Below are 20,861 nucleotides of genomic sequence, written 5' to 3' on the forward strand. Positions count from 1 at the left end.
TATATATATATTTGTATTTTTGGAAATGCAAGACTAATGCTATTAAATCTAACAGTTGTTGTAACAGAGCTATTCTGCCAAATCGACATAATAAATCTAGATAAATCACCAAGTGGAAGGCAGCTCAATGAGAGTTTTGCAGGAACTCAAGGGTGAAATTAGGCCACCGAAATGTACTGTTATGCAAGCTACTGTGCTAGACTGCCAATGTGACCCCTGTCAGGAAGAAAGATTCCGGGGACATGCATGAATGTAGGTCTTGGTAAGCACACCAACTCTGGGTGAGTTCAGACCTTGCTCAGCCCTGGCATCGATAAACCTTTAAGGAGTTTAAAGAATGAGTGGAGATAGCTACTCCACAATGGAAAATGGGGCACCAAAGACTTAAATACAAATGGATCTTTTTAAAGAACATTTTCAGTAGATAAAACAGGATGAAGAAAAGGGAGCGGGTGGCAGGGAGTGGAGGGTAGGGGGACAGATTTTCTAAAGGCCTTTGACAAGATTCCCTAACAGAGGCTATTACTTAAACAAGGTCACCTTGGCCCATTTCATTAACAAAAGAAGCAAACAGTAGGGAGAAGTTGGGACATCCCAAACGGAGCTACTTTCATTACAAACTGTCCTTAGGGTAGTCTGATTCACTAACAGTCAGTGAAATCCCTTAAGTGTCTAGGAAGTGGAAAGTCAAGCTTATGAGGATGGATAACAGGAAGCTCCCAGGAGTCTTATGCAAACTGGCAGGAAAGCGGCATCTTGTTACAAAGTGAGTCTGTTCATGCAATGCCTCTAGGAGTAAAGTAGTAAAACTAAATATATGGAATATTGGCTGTTGGCCACAACTCAGGAAGCAGACCTGCCAGAGTGTATTGAGGATGAAAAACATAGACTGGCCCTAATGCTGCAGGCCAAATGGCCTCAGTTGAATGGGCAATACTAGGGAGAGCATTAAAAAAGTCTATGTTATTTTCTGGTTTATATAAAAAACTATGACAGCAGACCTTCAATTTCATGTGCAGTTCTGCTGGCATGTAACAGAGCCAGATGTGTTTGAGAGTATTGTATATAGTATACATTGTATCCATTTAGAAGCACTGACTTTTGGGGTGGCCTTAGAATCAGTAATCAGTGACATGACCACATAAGCTTTTCTTTGTGAATAAAGGCTGCTAGTGCTGCTGATTTTTCAGTAGCATAAAAGATAACAGCAAAAGCTTTAATTCCTGTTTAGAAAAAGAAAGTGCAGTTGCTGCCAGTGTAAATTTAATGTCACACATAAGAATGCTATGTTTTCTAGGATTTGACATTTTCAGCGATTGAGAATTACTAAATTTTGTAAATGGAAATACCTCTTCTAAAAACAGAATGCTATAAATAGAATGATGTCACTTGTTTCCAAAGACTATCGCTATAGTGGAGCCATATGAAAATAATACCAAAAGCGAGTTATTTTATGGCGAACTTTGGAAATAAGGTTAGGACTGTAATCTGCGAATTATCTCGGGGTAAACGCTATAGCCACAAGCACCTCTGGCAAGTATTTTCAGGGTAAATGAGAAATGGGTTTAAAAGATATTTACTAATAGCTTATCATTTTTTATTAAAGAAAAATTTTATTTCTAATGTAAAGATTTTACTTGTTTTAGTATTTTCCCTTTCATGGTAGAGCAAGAACACAATGTGTAATGCATACTTCACTCATTTTTCCCACTATTTGTTTTTTGGCATAATGGAATATATTCCATTTGTAAGCCAATTACCCTGAAGGTTTTGCCTATGCAAACTTTGTTTCCCATTCTAGCTTGATGTCAAAAAAATACCCAATTAAATTGTTATATTGGTATTTAAGTAATACCTAAAAGGGTATTTAAGGGAACACATGGATTATCAAAGGTACAAATTGAAATTGCTTCATAAATCAATGTTTCTTTAAATCTTTTATTTCCCTTTTATACTTTGTTTTCTCACTCTGAAGATTTTCAAATTTTTCTGAGGACCAACTGATTGAAATGGAAACAGGAAAGCGCTTACCTTTTGGTTAAAATACATCAAGAGATTTTTAAAGTGTCTGTCTTAAAAACATGGATTACTTCAAAGTTTGATTCATCATAATAAAAAGTGAATAACTGCATTATTCTAGGCTGAATTTTCCATGACTTTCAAAAAGACAAACAGATTTTTTAAAACTAATACGATATTACATTTAGGGAAAAGTTGTCGGGGAGGTAAAATCTGCTTTTGACAGGAAGGAAAAACAACAAATAGATACGGATAGGTCTGAAACGCCAGGCTAAATTTGGAATAGAATGTAAATTTTCTCCAAATTGCCAAAAGAGTTTCCTGTTTGAAGTTAAAAGATCCCCTCATGAAATTTCAAGCCCTCGAAAATGAGATTTGAATTCTGACTGATTCTTTTTTGAACAGGCTGGAGGGATTATTTCCCTTTTTAAGAATACTAAAATCAGAAGCTTTTACCAACAGATTTTACAAAAACATTTGGTAAGTATTTTTGATAAGGAAAGGCATGGCAGTCAAACTGCTCTTTCTCATACATTTTAGTGGTTTAATTAACAGAGAATTGTTTTTTCTTCTGGCTTCTTTATCTGGGAATTATTTTGTTCATATGTATCACTCATTCAGTAACTCAAGAGATATTTACTGGCAATGCTTAAGAGATTGGGGATATTTACTCATGGTCTATTATGGAGAAAAGTAAAAAACAGTTAATTTTAATATGACACATTTTTACAAAGGGCAGGGACCTCATCTTATTCAACTTTCATCCCCAGCCTATCATAGCACCTGCTGGCACATACAGCAAACTCTTAATGTATATCTTAGTTAAATTAATGAATCCAGAAGGGAAAACAAACTTTCTGATTTACCACTTAAGTTTTATATTGAGAAATACTAAGTGTTTGAGTAAAATTTCAAAGATTGACTTTAATGGCCCTTAATATTAGATTGTACAGTCATGTGATACTTTGAATTTAGACGTGATCACATACATAATTACTCTTGCTTTTGAGATAGTGAAGTTAACATATGAACATACAGAAACCCCTTTTTAGCCCCGGCATCTCTCTGGGCTGTCCATAATGTTAGCAAAAGATCTGGGAAAAGAATTTCTCATAGCACCGGGCCAGGTGAGTTTGCCAGGAGTGTTTTCCAGGAGTTTCTCCAGAACGAAAAGGACCAATACCGTTGACATGTCTCTCTTACCCCTATGAAATCTCACTGCCACTCATGTGAAGTATAAGTCTGATAGAAAGATGAGTGACATTAAAGATGTTCAATTTATCTACAATCGTGAAAAGTCTTCAGAAGAGATTTTATTTTAGCGACATGTAGGAATCTTGGAAGAAAATATTTTCTACCACAAAATTTAGTGACTAGAGGAGAATGTTCTATGGATATCCAGAATTTAGATGTGTAAATTAAAAAAATCACCAAACCACGTAAGCGCTATTTAAATATTTAGTTTTAGCCATATAGATAATAAAAAAAGAGAAGAACATTTAGTTTCATGACTCATCTTTTTTCCTTTGCTCTCACACATCTACATAGCCTCAAAATTGAACAATGTTTTGTTGTCACACAGAGAAACGGCTGTGTACTTTGTAAGTACATCTTTCGTTAAACATCAGAATCATTTTTAAAACTTAATAGGCAGAAGGATTTTGGCAGAGTTCTAGGATTATTTCACATCCATCTATCTAAAATAGTGCTGTGGTACCTTTCCTAGTGCTGGGGGTGGGGTGGGGGCTTAGCAGAGGGAACAGATGTTCAAATGGCTCAGCCAGGTATGATATGTCAAACACAGAGAAAAATACCAGGATTCTGTATTCTCTGTGAAAGATGATTTTACCATGAATTTGGAGTTCTGGGTGGCTGTCATAAAACTGACTAAATCTACGATGCAAAACTTGTTAAGTCTAAATATTTCTTTCACATACATTCTGTCAAATTATGTCTAAATACCACACACTGAAAAGGTTAGAAATGTGAGTGTAATAATAATATCCTGTAATAAGCAGAGTAAGCCTAGGAAAAAAAGTACATTAATTCTCATTTTAAAAAATGAAACAGAAAACATGAATAGATCTGAACTTAAACTGATTCCTGAAACAAAACGATTTTTTTCTCCACTCACCTCAACTGGTATGAAGCTATATGACTTGCAAATTATTTAAACTCTCTGTCTCAGTTTCATCATTTACTCAACTTAGAAAATTATAATACTAGTGCCAAACCAGTAAGATTGCTGGCACACAGTAAATGAGTACATTTCAGCTATTATTACAACTATTATATTATTATTATTATTAGAGAATTGGCATTAAGAATATAGCTTGAACCCAAAAGTAGGAAAAATCACTCTTCCTTTTAATATTTGTCATTGCCTACTATAAGTTTTGAATGGCTGAATATATGTGAAAATAATATTTGCTAAAAACAAGGCCACTGTCACATAATCTACTTTATGAGGAACTGTCTTAAGAAGAAAGATTCTCCTAAATTGCAATGAGACTCAATCAACAGACTAAAATTAGTAGTGTTTCCTTGGGAAGTAGAAAGAGCATAAGGGAAGTACATTGAAGTCTTTTGTGAAAATAGGACATGTCCATTAGCCACCATGAATATCTGGTTTTCTTCTCTGTGGAGAAATAAAACTAGAGGGTATGAATCTAGGTGACAGAGCAAACTTGGACTCATTAGTCTTGATGATATACTGGAGATTGAGAAGGATTAAATCTTAGAAAAAGAATAAGTTAGTGTGACAAGAGATAAGAAAAGTCAACCTTTGATTTTCATTCATTCATTCACTCGGTGATTGATTACGAGCTGGGTATTGTCTCAGATGCTGTGCATACAACGAAGACATGGTCCCTCTCTAAGTTAACCTGTGGGAGGCAGTCAGACCAGCAGTAAGACATGCACTGTAAGAGAACAGCAGAATTTTGTGAAAGGAACTATGGCACCTGGAGAAGGGTGATCAACTTGGCCATGAGAGGTGCAGGGCTCCACTGTGTATCAGATTTTGTGACCTTATCTCTCAAAAAGGCCACACGTTATAGATTTTTAAAGATTATTTTCAAGGTAACAATCATACCCCGATAAAGCTATTTTAAAAATAATTATTTTCATCTCGTAAGGTTCTGCCATGTTGCTTTTCTTTTGTTACTTTCAATTTCCTAAAAAATAATAACAATAAAAGTCCTTAGAACACAGCCAAAGAGATTCACCCCCCACCCCCCACCCCAGTATATGGACAAGAGGTGAGAGGAAAAACTGCCAATTTGTTAGTGGGTTCTGAAGGAGAAAGCCTCCAGTGGAAGGCTGCTGGCAGCAAACGAGGGAAGAAGGCAGGCCAGTTCTTGAAGTACACAGAAGGAATCAGACAAGAGGAGGAGTCTTACTGAAGATTGGCTATTTCCTAATATTCTCCTCCTCCCCCCGCACCCTCCAGCCCTTCTCTTCTGATCCTCTTTCCCATCCTTCCCGTACACCCCTCCATTTCCCTTGAGACCCTAGAGAAGTTAGCTTTTGGGTGTGGAAAGTGTCTGCTTAGAAGTTGGTTGACAATGTCATTGGCTGACCCCCTCCCAGGAATTCAGCCATTTTTAGAAGGAAAGACAGAAAGGACAAAAATCTGCTAGACTTGAGAGATTGCCTATTCAATGTTAGAACAGCAAGCATGGACATAGGCCACTGAGGTTAAATACTAGGTCCTAACATTCTGTCAATCTTATGTATATAGCTATGTACTATATTTCCTAAGAGGTTGTCTTAGCCAAAAGACAGGGTAACCCTGGAACCAGGAAACTGATTAGGGTCTGTATGAGAACTGAGATCCAAGTATCTTTTGGGGGAGATAAAGGGGAAGTGTTATTCTTGGGGAACCATGGTTGTGGGAAGGCAAATCTGGTTCCCGGGGATACATTCAAGTAAAGTGGGCTTTGAGCCTCATTTCAGACCATTTTCTTGGCAGAGTCCATCTGGCTGGGTCTGGTTAATTTTAAGGTACCACCAAAATAATGACCACACTTCTTTGAAAGCAAGTTCATATACTTCTTGAGTTTAAATTGCTATACTGTCTCCCCCACCCCGCTTTTTTTCCCTTTACATTTCTTTTAAGAGTCTAGGTTCTTAAGGCATCTCTAACTTTTATTTAGAATTTTTTTGTTTTATCAAAAAAATACTTTCATTTAAAATACAGTAAATAAGGGAAAATCTCTTAAATGTTTCAGTGATTCTACAGTGCAATATATATATGCCTTACTGTTGAATTATACACTTGAAACTTACTGGATTTCATTAACCAATGTAACCATAAAAATAAAAATAAATTAAAAAAACGTTTTAGTGATTCTATAACAGCAGGAGCCTATCAGGCTCATTCATGTCTACCAAAATGTGGACGGCTCCCTTAAACACCTGGGTTCTGTCATTCTGTCATGGGATAGGTGGTAGGAAGTGACATCAAATTTCCATCCTGGATCTCATTTGGATAAATGGAAATTATAATATTACTATTACTATTACTATTACTATAATATTACTATTATAAGAAGTAGAATTAAACATTCATTTTATTCCTGTTTCTCTTCTTATATTCACTTCTAAGTTGTATTTTCAGGTATCAGTACTTCCTGATGGCTTACATTTCCTATTGTCTAAAACTTGAACAGCTATCAGATGGAAAATTTGAGTATGAGAAGAACTGCTTAGACTCATTTGCTATGTCAAAGGACAGAAGGCAGAAGTACCTGCAGACTGGGGTTTCTATGTGGATGTGTCTAAACATCTCTTCAGTGAGATTTCTTTATGTGGATGTGCTTATAAATCTACAATGAGACTGCTAAAAGTACACATTACGGGTCTTCCTATCTGTATGAAGAGTAGGGAGCAAACAAACATTTCTTCTGAACATTTGTGTGAACTGTCCCTTACCTTGGTATTGTCCTTAAGCTTAGCATTCATCGATCTTGAAATAATTCTGCCATATTATCATAGTTATTTAGAAAACATTTACAATTCTATTTTTTTGAAATGATATTCCCAATATTTCTCAACAAAAGTGAAAAATCTAACCCTATTAGTTTAACTCCCATATATTTTACAAAATCCCCTTACTCATTGTTAATCTGACCCTTTTACTGTATTTATAGAATGGGTCAAAATTATTCTTTAGCTTTGATTCCTTATGAATCCTCTAGCAACACTCCAAGATTTAGCAAGACATTATATTTCTCTTTTTACATTTTCCGTTGTTAACGCTTATAACCAATCAGTCCCCAGAAGACTTGAATGGAAAGTCTGAAAGCTGCCATGCTCTTGCTAAGGGGACAGGGTGGAAATGCTGTTATAGCAATTCCATAGCCTAGTTCCATTCTGCTACCTGCCATGTGGAATCACAGCCCTGCTACTTGCCCTGCGTTTACCACAGCAATGAGCCCAAAGCAGTACATTGGTACTGAACTCTGCACAGACTGAAAACGGAATCTATCACACGGACTGCTTGTTTCAAAGTCATTTATTTTAACTAGAGACTTTTTCAAAACATAAACATCACAGAGACAATAACGTATACTGTTCGAACTGAGCACAAACAATTCTGTTACCACTCTAGGATGCAAAGTGACAGCTGGTGACTTTTGTATGTAAGTGGCATAATAACATTAGCCTGGCTGGAACATCTCCAGTGCTGGGCTTAAATATTCCTAAGCATTGGCCAGACAATGAGACTGAGAAAAGTCTTCTGAGAGTCTTAAAATGTGATTGCTGAAAGGTCAAGTTAGTAAATTTTCCTTTTTAATATTCAAAACCAGTAGTGAAAGTAGAGGTGTTGATATGATATCCAGACCAGGGGCTATTAGCAAGAGCCCCTTTGAAATTTTAGGCTGACAGTATAATTCAGAGGAGTTTTTACATTTCACAAGGCTGCCACATATGCATTGGAAAAGAAATCTTAGCTGAATACCTAAGTCCCCACTCTGCCACTAACATGCTGAGAGGCACTGGACAAGTGACAATCTCTTTGTTCTTTAGTTCCTCATTCGTAAAATGAAAGATTTGGAAGAACAGTCCTTAAAATCTCAGCCAATTCTAAAAGCCTCTGATTCTATGAAGGGAAATTATAAGATAATGAGGCTGAGTTTCAACTGTGGTGCATGGATGGCATCATACTGTTTTATGTGGCAGACTGTTGACCAGTCCATTTAACGCAAGTCATGGCTACTTTCACTAGGCTGGTCAAGAAATCCTTTTTAATCTCTCGCTGTTTGCTCTAGGGTCTTTTTATGACACCTCAGAAACACTGTTTTAGGCAATTTGCAAAGAAGGGAGTTAAAAAACATCCTCCTGCTTCATGCTTCATTAAATTGCTTCACAGGCATGCCATCACACAACACTTTCAAGTGTCCATAGTTTCTAGAAAGTGTGGGATGAGTTAAATAAAGGTCAGCACATAAAATAAAATTGTATTCAATTTCCTGGCACCATTTTACTCTCTAGTCTTTTCCACAGCATTTAAAATTTATGTTAAACACATAGAAACTTTATTGAGATAAAGATCAAGAAAAAAGAGGCAGTAGGATGCTCTAGAAAATTATTTGGAATAAAGACCCAAAGGACAAGAAGACAGGTAGACGAAACATGCAGAAAGTAATAGATATTCGGAAGACACTCACGGATCAAAGGCTGCCAGCAAGAAGTTAAGCAGGAGGCTGATGGACTGCTCCACATGGATTTGGTGAGTGGTTGGCATCCGTTTGTTAAGCTGGTAAAAAATGGTGGAGAGCACAGCCTCCAAGCGGGCCACATTGAGTTCGATGTTTGGGTCCAGGTTGTTCAGAGCATTTTCCCGCAACGCTTCTATGACGTTCCAAATGTCCACCAGGTGCACTACATAAAATTAAAACAGAGTGAACACATCAGCCCAAAGTGTACGGAAAGGCAAACTCATTATTTTACATGTACCACCTGTCCTGTTTTGTCAAGGTGCTTCAGGCTTCCGTATGGGTTCAACTACTGTAAGGGTTGACATAAGTATGTGTACATAGTGTATGATCTCAAAGACTTAGTGTACAATGTATAATAGCAAGCAAATGATTTACTGAACACCGCAGTGGATAGTTACTTCTAATCTTCATAATGACTCTTGAAATACAGCTATAATTCCTACATTAATGTGAGGAAGCAAGATCAGGAAAGTTAACTGACAAAACACAAAGGTCCAAGTCAATGACAAAACAATCATTCAAGCCCCGGTCTATCTGGCTTCTTTAAAAACAATGACATATAATTATCATATAACATTGTGTAACTTGTATAATGTGTTGATTTGATACATTCCTATACTGCAATGAGATTACACCATAGCATTAGCAAACACTATATCTTATATCCATCATATTCCATCATATTCCATAATTATCGTTTCCTTTTTGTGGTGAGAACATTTAAGATTTAGTTTCTCAGCAACTTTGAAGTAGATACTAGTGTTTATAATTAAGAAGTCTATTTGGCTTAAAAGCATTTTCCCATTGTATATCCTAACTCCTAAGAATAAGAGAGAAAAATACTTAAATCCTTAAATTCTAGTATTTGGAAGGATATCAAAACTGCATCTGAGAATTGAAAATATTTTCATTTACATATTTTTAGTAGTATAAGGTTTGAAATAAGAAGAAAAGGGAAAGTTAAGGTAGGAAGGAAGATGGAGGAAAGGACAAGTTATCTCTATATGTAGGAAAAGAACGAAGTCCCAGATCACTTCACTATGCTGGTCACAAACAAACAGTTTCTTGGCTACATTATTGACCAGCTCATTTATCTTAAGTCATAGTTACTTTCACTAGGCTAGTCAAGAAATCCATTTCTATTTCTGTTTGCCTTGAGATCTTGTTATGACATCCCAGAAACCATACCACGAATAAGGTAATGAATACATTACCTTAGGTCCAAATATGGCTCTTTTATTACAAGTGCATACCTTCTTAGCCTCAAAGACTTAGACCCTCCTTTCTGTACCTAAGAAGTGGGGATGGTGTTCCTTAAATGGGAAATATATGAATTCAAAAGCAGTAGTGCCTGGTATACAGACACAATATATGAAACAAAAAACAATGTGAGCTATGTCAAAAGAAAAAATTTTGACATAGCTCTGGTTTAGGGGCAGAGAAATACAAATCACTTTTCCAACTGAATTACTTCAATGTTAAATCTGGATGAATTCAGATTGATGGGGTTCCAAATTTGTAAATTTCTCTGAGTATCACATAAGGAAATTATTTGTATTTTTAAAATATTATTTGCCTAATTTTTCAATTTAGCAAAAAAGCACTCCCAAAGTGATGGTATCTACAAGACGAATTTATTTATTTAATTTTTTGAGGGAAATAGCTGGGATTTCTATCATTATTCCCTACAAATTTGATCTACAGATCTTTTGTATCTAGTCCTTGGGGATATGTCTGGGTGCAGGATGCAAAAGGAGCAGTAATGATAAGATCTGGCCTGTCATTCCCGATTGGTATCTGTGGCCAGGTCGCTATAAGAAGCAGGCTACTGGCTTCTTCTCATCTGGTTTCTGGCTATGGATCATGTGAAATCGGTACCGGAGAAGAGGCATAGGAAGGAAATGGCCACAAGCCACGAAAGAGAAAAGGCTACTGGCAGATGAAAGGCATCTGGATGCCTAGGTCTCTCCAGGCCGAGCCTTTGCAGGGCATGGGGAGATTTTCAAGATTCCCAGAGGTGAAATCATATAGGTCCATGGAAGTGGCAAATAGGCCCGTGGGTATGGGGTTCCCTCAGGCACTTCAGCCTCTGCTTGCCCAGCCTACACTCATCTCCTCTCTGTCAAACCGACTTTCTCTGGGGTTCCCTTCTCACTGATTGGCCCCAACTCTCTTATCCCTCCCTCTTCCTCAGCTAGAATCCAGATTTCATCCCCGGGTCCTCGCATCGCACACACTACTGATGACTGAGTCCTATGGACTCTTATCTCCTAAATATCACTTTAATTCCTCCATCTCATGAACCCTTATTCCCATCACCAAATTCCACCACCCAGTGTTATCACCATTATCTCATACTGGTGGACTAAGTCAGTTCTTTCATCTCATTCTTTCTCCAACTCTAATTCTTTCTAAACACTGTAGCCAGGATGATATTTCTGAACTGCAAATCTGATATGTCACTTGTATAATGTGTAAAGTCCTTTAATAACTTCCAATTAAGTTGAAATCCAACTCTTCAACATTGCTTGCAAAATTCTTTTTGATCTGGCTCAACTCACTTCTCCTCTACACCTCATCCATCATACCTTAATGTCAGTACCACTTCTTTAAGGATGTCTTTCTGGATCTTCTGCCTCTAGGTTTTGTATCCCTCCCACATGCTACCTTAGAACGCTGTTCGTCCCCATCATTTACTGCACTCTCTGTATAGACCAGCTGGTTGTCTGTTTCCCCCTCTATATCATATGTGCCACAGGAAGAGACTGTCGTGAAAACTGCTCACAGCCCTGGCCTTGCACATTATAGGAGCTTAATGAATATCTGTTGACTAAGTTAGCACATGACAAGAAAATGACTCAACAGTGAAATAAGATCTTCGAAAAATGTGTTTGATCACTAAAGAGCAATAAGGCAGTCATGAAGAATCACAAAAGCCTTAGTTTGAGTCCTATCATCTGTCATGTTACTCGACTTCTTTGAGTCTTCATCTTAGAAAAATGAGCTGATAATAGCATCTACCCTCAGATGACTACTATGAAGATTAAATGGGGGTAGCAGTGCCTGTGAAATGCTTGGAATAGGGCATGTAACATAGGAAATAATAATGTGGACAAATAAAATGTCCAGAAACCATATGAAAGTTACTAAAAATAATTGATCTATATTTGTGTTTCCATACATTTACGGTCTCAATATAAGGAAAAATAAAATACTAATTCTGGCTGTGAGACTAGGTAATTATACATGACTTAAATAAAACTAGTTTTCATAATTATGTACAAGGCACTGTGGTAGGACCTGGGGACTCAATGGCAAACAATGCAGATGAAGCTCCTGCCTCAGGAAGCTGACAGTCTGAAGAGGATGCAGACATGACTCATAGTCACACAAACAGATAATTGGAATTATGACTTACTCTGATATACACAATGCTAGGAACAAAACTGGATTATGTTATGGTCATGAAGGGGCCAGAGCACTAGATAAGGCTAGAGGAGCACTGTAGCCATGATAAGGATTTTGATCTTTGTGTTGAGAGTGTGAAGACATAGGTTTTAAACAAGAGAGAGAGTGACACGATCAGAAGTGAAGCTTAAAAATATCCTTTTTGACTGTAAGGGAAGAAAGGAATGGAGATGGACAGGCATGCATAAGGAAGTAGCTGCAGCTGATTGCTTTAGTCCCAGTAAGAGACGAAGGCATTATTGCACAGGGGGTGGTAGTACACAGAGAAACTATAATCATGCATATTGTACGTACTTATTTTCCAGGAGTGGCAAAGTGGAAAGAATACAGATTTTATAATCACTAAGATTGAGGTTTCACTCCTGGCTCTACTAATAACTATAAAACAGTGGGAAAATTATTTTACCTTACAAATTTTATTATTCTTTTTTAGATATGAGGACACTAATACCACCCAGAGGGAGTTATAGTGAGAATAAAAAAGGAAAGGTTTATACAAGTGCTGACCAAGGGCTTGGCACATAATAGGTGCTCAATGAATGATAGTTATTAGTGTTAAAATAATTGACTGGCCTCTGATCTACAGCCACACTATGCTACTATTAATTGACCAGATCTACAAATCCAAATCTAAGTTTTAGCCCAGTCCCTCAAATTCAGTAAACTAATCAACATATAATTTTGAGCATTTATTATGTGAGTACTGTAAAAGAAGCACAAATCAGATCCCAGCCACAAAAGCAGATACTTATTCACTTTAGTTGTCATAAATCCCAAGTTAGTGGAGTTTGAATTGATTTTACTGTCTTGATAATTAGAGACCTAGTGAGAAAGGCCTTTTTCATAAAGGTTTTTTTAGAAACTTTATTTCATTGGTAATTACTTTGGAAGGAGCAGATCACTGTGCAGAATAGTGCAGATTCCCAGGCATTCAGTTGGGTTTCGATTGGCTTCCCCTACAAGTTATGACCTTGGGCAAGTCATTTAATTTCTGTAAATTTCAGTTTCCTCATCTGTAAAGGAGACAATAGTTCCTTCATTATAGGGTTATGGGAATTTTGGAAATCAGATGAGATAATCTGTGTAAAGTACTTCATACACCGCTTAGTGCATAATAACTGTTCACTATTAATTACTATTGAGGAAGATAAGTATTGCAATTATTTTGCTTAGTTAAATGGGAACACTGAGAAATGTGCTAAGTCAGTCATTGGGAAGCTATTAAGAGGTCTGTTTCAAAAGTCTGACAGTTGTATAAATATATTGCTTGACAAGCTATCAAATCATTTTAGAAAAAGATGTTTAGGTTTGTAATAATGATGACATACCACTAGATGGCAGTGCGCACATTTTACTAAATAGTTCCTACGCTGTAACTCCATCACAGAGCACCTGCTCTTAGGTACAGGCGATAGGAAGTGGAGTTTCCTCATTTACCTAACTGTATACATCTTATACTAATATACTAGAGAAGGCAACAGTTTGCACAGTAAAATTATTTAGTTCACATTAACCATAGCAAGAATAAAATGTATTCTTAAAAGTATAATTTAGTATTTCATAGAATCTTAAAAATAATATTAGTGTTAATTTCAGATAGTAATTATTAATGCCTCACAGTGGTTTGTCTTTATAAATAAATAGAAATAGACAAAGCTTCAACAGTTTGCCTTAAATCCAAGAAATCTCAGGTTGAAAGGGTTGGGTCAGAAGGGGTTGGGAGTAGGGGGAATGTTTCCACACGGTTAGAGAAGAGTTTGTGGATCTCAAGCAATGTTTCTTATCTGTTTGCTGATCTTACACTATTTTAATAGGAGATGGACTCTTACTTCATAGTTAGAGAGGACTTAAATCCAAGTATTCCTGGGAAAAGTGCAAAAAAGCCAAACGCATTTATAACTAATAGAAATGACTGGCGTCATAAACTTTATTAGAAAGAGTAGAATCATGTAAATAGGGTAAAATATGAAAGGGAATATCAAAAGACAAATTTAGAATTTAGTCCATCTCATGATTTAGTCCAGGACTAGCCTTCTCCAGACCACATCAGAGAGACTGGATCCAGGTCAGTGAATCTAAGCACAATGTCCTTTTTCTAAAGCACTTGGGAGATCTCAAAATTCCAAAGTTTAGGATTTGACAAAGCTCTCCAGGTGATTCTGACAACCACTCATTTACATACCTTTAGAAGGCTCTCAGGAGGCCTGCAGCTAGGGAAGGTCAATAAACAACCATGGTTTCACTCCCATCATTTTGGAGGAGTGGTTCTCAACCGTGCTGGCACACTGAAATCACCTATGAGGTTGGGAAATGGCACTTCGATGCCGCTGTGGCTGGTCTAGACCATACTTGGAGTTGCAAGGCATCATCAGATTTGTTAGAAACGCAGACTCTCAGTCATTCCCAACCCCCATACCTAGAGAATCAGAATCTGCATTCTTAACAACATCCCCAGTTTGTATTCACATTAAAGTATGAGAAGCACTGCTCCAAGTCAATAGTTTTCAGTCTTTTCGCACCAAGACAGCCTTCTGTGTCCTATTAGGTTGTGAGGTGTGTTGCAAGAAGCTGGTAATTACCAATTAATTTATGCAGTTTAAGAATGATTTATGTAATTATGTGTATACACATTGTTTTAGAGGGTTTAGAGGTTTACATCTATAGGAAAGTCACTCATTGCATTATGACGTACTTTCTTATATCTGAGTAAAAGAAATTGCAGTTAGGCTGAGAATTAAAGATAATCTGTTGATATGCCTTGGGACTATATATGCCATTGGGTATATATACATCCTCTAGTGCATACACTGTGTGTGTGTGGCATGTGTGTGGTATGTGTGTGTGTGTGCATCTATTTACACACTCTCTTAACCCACCCTGGCTTCCTGTGCTTAGAGTGATGGTGACTGGTGTCTGAGTCTTTGTTTTCCCACTTCTGAGACATTCAAGTAAATGCAGAGAGAGAGTTCTGCTATTGTCTTACACATCAAATCCCATAGCAAAGGAAACAGGTTTTCTCTCCTGAAAACTCATCCAATTCTCCCTTCCTTAGATCTAAGTTTCCTGACCTTCAGTGCAATATCCCCAGCATGCTTTTCCATTGTAAACACACTCTTCAGAGTACGAGAGCCCAGTTCAGGTGGTATTTCTGATCAGTTTATGCTGTAAGTTTGAAGTGCCAAATTGTGTTCATTCACGTAGCAGATTCTTAAAATATGTTAATTATGGAGATTCATTCTTTTATTATCCAATAAAATCCCGATGTCCTTAGAACTAAAAGATGAACACATAAATAAGCATTGTCTTTTTCCTTTGATAACTCTCAAATGGAAATTCTATTTGGTATTCTAAATGCCGACTAGATTTTAAGTAAAAACACTTTTAAGGACTGGCACACATGGGTTAGGCAGCCACAGGGATGGGGTGTGAGGAGGTAGGGAGAGGAACCTATCCTGTTGTGAGTGGCAGAAATGACTCTAGGTTTCTCTTCAAACTCATTACCCTAAGCCACCAAGTAGCCTTCTTTTTTTTGGTTTCTACTGTAGAGGCTAAAACTTCACTCATACAATAAGCACTTATTCAGCCCTTATTATGTGGCAGCACTGTTCTGGGTTCTAGAATTAGTGTGAAAGATATAGGCAGGTTTCTGACCACATAGAACTTATAGGTGGTGGGGACTAGAGATATTTAGCGCATTAAATGTGCACAATAATTTATTTTCTCTTATAGAGAAAAAATTGGCTTAGAGATAGTAGACTTAGATTTGGGTGTTTCTTCATTTACAAAATGGAATAATATTCACCCTTTTTATCTTACACATGTTCTAAGGAATAATAAACATTTACATGAAAAACAGTAAACTGTAAAGTACTATATACTTTTAGATATTATTATTTTTTAGAGAAAACAGGAATTAAAATTTACTGTCACGTTCAGATAGAATTATAAAACTTTCTCCCCTCAAATTCTCTCAATTCTTTGTTTCACTTTGTCGGTTATAAAGAGACAAGTTTTCATCTATAATTTGAGGTTTGTTTTCCTCTTAATGGATGTGACATATTTTAAGTCTATGAGAGATTGTATTACAGTGATGACTATTTTAGTTCACTTCAGATCAAATACTTATCTTGAAATTCAAAGAGCCTCAGCTCATGAGAAAAAAAGAATATTTCAACGTATCATTAACTTACCACACATCTATTGCACATATAGACATTAGCATATGGAGAAAGACTGCCATATGCCTCTAGGTACGGATTTGGAAAAGGAAGTAAGAAATGAGATTCTAAAATATTTTCAAAAGAAATGAAATCCAACCAGTAGTTTTAAAGATTCTACAATACATTATTCTTAATGTTACAGGTGATTTAACAAAATATAGGAGCCCGGCCATAAAAAAGGTTGTAATTCCCATGGAAAGAGACACTCAGATGGCCGAACCGAAGATCAGGACAAGACACTATATTATTAAAAGCTCACATTCATAGTGCAGATTTAAAAAAGAAAAAAAAAAAGCCACTGCAGCATAAAATACAGGGACATTATTGTGGGCTGGAAACATTGGAAAGGTTTGGAGGAGAAGGAGAGGAGGTAGGGCTCAAGTTGGTTCCTGAATCACAGTAGGATATGAATACATGTTGAGGAGGAGGGGAGGTACTCCAGGAAGAAGAAAACCGAGCGATCAGTGGCTCAGGGTGACGAATGAAGATGGTGCACTCAGATCTCATATTGACCTAACTGGGTCACAGGAGTTTGTATGCGGGGTGGCGGGGAGCGGGGAAAGCGGGGTCTGTAACTAAGTAACTTTTCTATTGCTCATTATTTCACATTTCTCTAATTTTTCAGTAAGCAAATAGAAAGATTGAGAATTTGTAACCTATAAAGTTTAATGCTTAGTTTCTTTTTCAAACCACCATGTCAGCTAATTCCCATCCCCATCTAGAGTTAACTAGTCCAGTGGTGAAGACCAGAGGTGATCTATTAAGCAGTGAGCAGGTCTCAAATCGTGTCTCTGATTCCATAGGTCTGGGGTATGGCCAGGGCATCCCTAGAAATCCAAATATGTCTGTAACATATTTCTGGTATAAAGTCAAACTGAATATCACACCAGTCCTCCATGTCTACCAGGAAGAAGTATTCAGTGGCTTAAATTGTTTGTAGACCATCATCATTATTCGAAATGAGGTCTAATAATTGTTGGCTCAATAACTGTTCAATTGAACAAGCATTTATTAAGCCTTTATTTTTTTTAAGTATTGTACCAAAGATTATAAAAATAGTAAGAGTTAGTAAGAGAAGGTAAATGAAAAGAATGCTTTAAACAATAACTAATTTATCACTGCTAGCATTTAACTTTGCCCAGAATATATTTAATAACTTTAGAAGCAAGGACATCTAATATCTTATCTCCCCTCTGGCTAGTAATTTTAGACTTCACTGAATAACTCTGTATAGGTTCTTTCACTGTACCCTTATTATTCTCTACATTTTAGCCCCAAGGTTTGGTATTTTACTGTCTTTGGGATTTTTATAGCCAGCCTCCTCACTCATCTCCAGTTTCTGCCCTTTTCCATCTATCCTAAGAAATATTATAAGGCTCAGCTCTGGTGATGCCATTCTCCACTGCCTATTGAGTAAAACGCAAGAAGCAGGAAAAACCAACGTTGGACTTGAGTCTCCTAATGTTTAGCCTCATCTCCCATTACTCTCCAGCTTCTCCTGAGTCCCATGCTCCAGCCACATTGGACTTCTTACGATTGCAAAATATGCCCTTGGCTGTCTTATATGTGCCTTTACTCAGCCTGCTCTCTTCATCAGGTGCACTTTCAGTCCACTATCTCTCAAGGTATTACACACACGCATGGCCCCGAGGAGGCCCATTCTGATGCCCTCAGGTGGAATTACTTTCCCTTTTGTTGCTGCCCAATACCTTCACATATCTCTTAGGCCATTTATGACACTCTGCATTTCCCACGGTTATTAATCAATTAGTTGTCCCCTCCATTTTTTAGATTAAACCTTTGATTGGACTTCAGGGGACAGGAAGTTCTCTGAAATGATGAGCTAAATTTTATGTTAAAGGTCATGTGTGTTTTCAGGGAAAAGGGTCAGTGATTTTTCATCAGAATCTCCAAAAGATTCATGGAGAGAGCAGCTTAAGATCCACAGCACTAAATTAAGAGAAACTTGAAGACAGGGACTATGTCTTGTTTATCTTTATATTCCTTGCAACTACTTGCATAATGTCTTGTTCAAACTGGGTGCTCAGTCATGCATGGGGAATGGAATACAGTGACTACTGTTTGCCGGATACTGCATATAATCTCTAGAAGCTTTTCCTTTGCCTCTTTATTCTAAGACAGCTCAAGAGGACGTGTTGAGTATGGTTTCCCACAGTACCTTTATTATTTCTTGCATATCGTGACTTGAGCAGATGGCCAGAATCTTAGGTACCAGAGGCCACATTTCGAGAGAAAGAGCATCCACAAGGGCTAGCAACCATGAGCACTGTCTTCTGCTTTTCCTCCTTAGCCACCGATCTCAGTGACTCTGCATCATGTGCCCATCTGGCTAACATGAACACTAATTTAGACAAAGTATGCAGGGACACTGAAGAGTTGATAAGCAGCAATCACCTTGGAAGTATTATTTTTTTCTACACTCACCCTGTTGTGTTTAAATATATAATTAATTGTCTTTGTGCAATGAGAGTAAATAATAGAAAATAGAAAATGCACTTCATTCACCCACTCAGAAAATAGCCATGGCCCAGTTTCCTAGTGCATGGAAAATTTTTGCGAGTTGGGCTAGCATTTGGGATGAAGAGATCGCTAGATGGCTAATTTGCAGTACAGATTGTCTTTCCTGAGGTCAAGAATATGGGAACTGTATCTTTGCCAAAAAAAAAAAAAATCTTTAAAAGTTAGTAGAAAATACTGATGAGAAAACCTCGAATGCAGAAAACCAAGGTACACAATAGGTAATGTTTCAAACACCTATACCTTTTCAAAATCTTGGCTCCGCCTCTTTCTCCAGCCCCTGCAGAAGTGACCATCACGACACAAACCAGCTCTGGGCAGTTACAAGCAGACAGCACTTGGCTTCAGGCTCTTGCTGCATACCTCTGATGCCTGAGCATGAACATCTGGAATTTACCTAACGCTCACACATGCACAACCCAGAAGTGCAGGGGTGTTAACTCGTGGAGATGACCCTTGACCAGCACAGGTCAAGGCAACTTCCTTTTGTCCTCTGGGTGGACAGTCCTGGGGTGCTTTTCATAAGGAGTTTTAAAAGTTCCTGCGCTGTCTACTGACTTTCCTTTCTTGTTCCAGTTCTGCTCTGGGCTCAGTATCTAAATGAGGGGCTTCCACTGTCGTGGAGTTGGCCTTTGGGAAAACACAGGCTAAAGCACTGATTCTAATAAAATCTCTGTCTTTTAGTGATTGAAGAACACTCCCATAATAATAAATGAGAAGAAAATGATGATTTTGACCATGTTCAGAGTAGATTCTGATTCTATTTGATTATATAAATTTTCCTCAACTTTTCCTTCTTCACAATATCACTGTCTATTCAGCAGTGCTGATTTTGAAAAATAAAATGCATCACATTTGATATTACATCAAAGTTCATAATTTTTCTGAGATATCAAGCTACTTAAAGTTGGTGCCATTATTATTAGCTTTGCAGCAGGCTCACTGGTCCACATGCTTGTCTTCTGATGACAAGGCTTGAAAGATATTGTAGGAAGTGATGCTGTTTACCATGGCAATTAGCTAATATTTAGAAGTTAAAAGTTGAGTTCTCAAGTGTATAATTTTATCTGGTGTTTATCCAAGGGAAGTCACTTCATATCTCTAGTGCTATGCTCTCCTCACCTGAAACAAACAGAACTTTTCAATTCCTGACTGAAAAGGATGTAAAGCAGAATTCCTAGCCCAACACCATGAATGAGTAAAAATAGCCACAGACTTAACATATTTCAAAGCTACAGATACACTTGATTTCTTTTAAACACCATACTTATAAGTAATTTATTTTTCTTCAGAAGACAGTTTGCTCAAGGGATGAAAGGTAGATATGTTTATATAGCAAAGTTTTAGGGTATGTCTACCATTCGATATTACAAAATCAAGGCTTTATAATAAATAGAACACATTTATTAGATTCTAAACTTGAAGTTATTCTAATACTAAATTTGACCACTAAGGGATAGTACCACACTTTTTTCCCCATGGTCTAGCAAAATGCAGTCCACATTTGTTGAACGATAAATAAATGAGTGACTATAATAATAATAAGAAAACGTGAACAAAACCTCAGTGAGGAGTAAATCGAGGTGGCATTAGGAATGACTTTCCTGCAGTATCAGGTGTGGTTATGCGGAGGAGGCCATTCTCCCATCCCTGTCCTCCTGACCGTCTTCTCTTTTCTCTCAGTGTTCACCAGAGCCCCAAGGTCTCGGTAGTCAGGCTGTGGAACAGCACCTTCTGGGTTTCCCTTCATTGCTCTGCTGACTGGCTCTGGGCTGATTGGCAGCTCCCAGACACACAGGTTGGCAGACCACCCAGGAAGGTCACTGAATCTTGCTTTGGCACCCATCCGATGGGGTTGGGAAAGCTTGAGAGGCATTTCTCTGTGTGCATC

The 20,861-nt window shown here is 37.5% G+C and overlaps 1 protein-coding gene across 14 annotated transcripts in view; it reads right to left on the minus strand.

Annotated features, from left to right (window-relative positions):
- DTNA (dystrobrevin alpha) overlaps positions 1 to 20,861 on the minus strand; it is a 342,095-nt gene that overhangs the window by 80,492 nt on the left and 240,742 nt on the right. For all 14 annotated transcript variants that reach the window (XM_025038598.1, XM_025038599.1, XM_025038596.1 and 11 more), the window contains one exon: positions 8,694 to 8,907. In XM_025038598.1, coding sequence (XP_024894366.1) covers positions 8,694 to 8,907 — 214 coding nt within the window. The remainder of the gene's footprint in view (positions 1 to 8,693; positions 8,908 to 20,861) is intronic.

The sequence above is a fragment of the Pteropus alecto genome, unplaced genomic scaffold (assembly GCF_000325575.1).
Source record: "Pteropus alecto unplaced genomic scaffold, ASM32557v1 scaffold146, whole genome shotgun sequence".
NCBI classification, from domain to species: domain Eukaryota; kingdom Metazoa; phylum Chordata; class Mammalia; order Chiroptera; family Pteropodidae; genus Pteropus; species Pteropus alecto.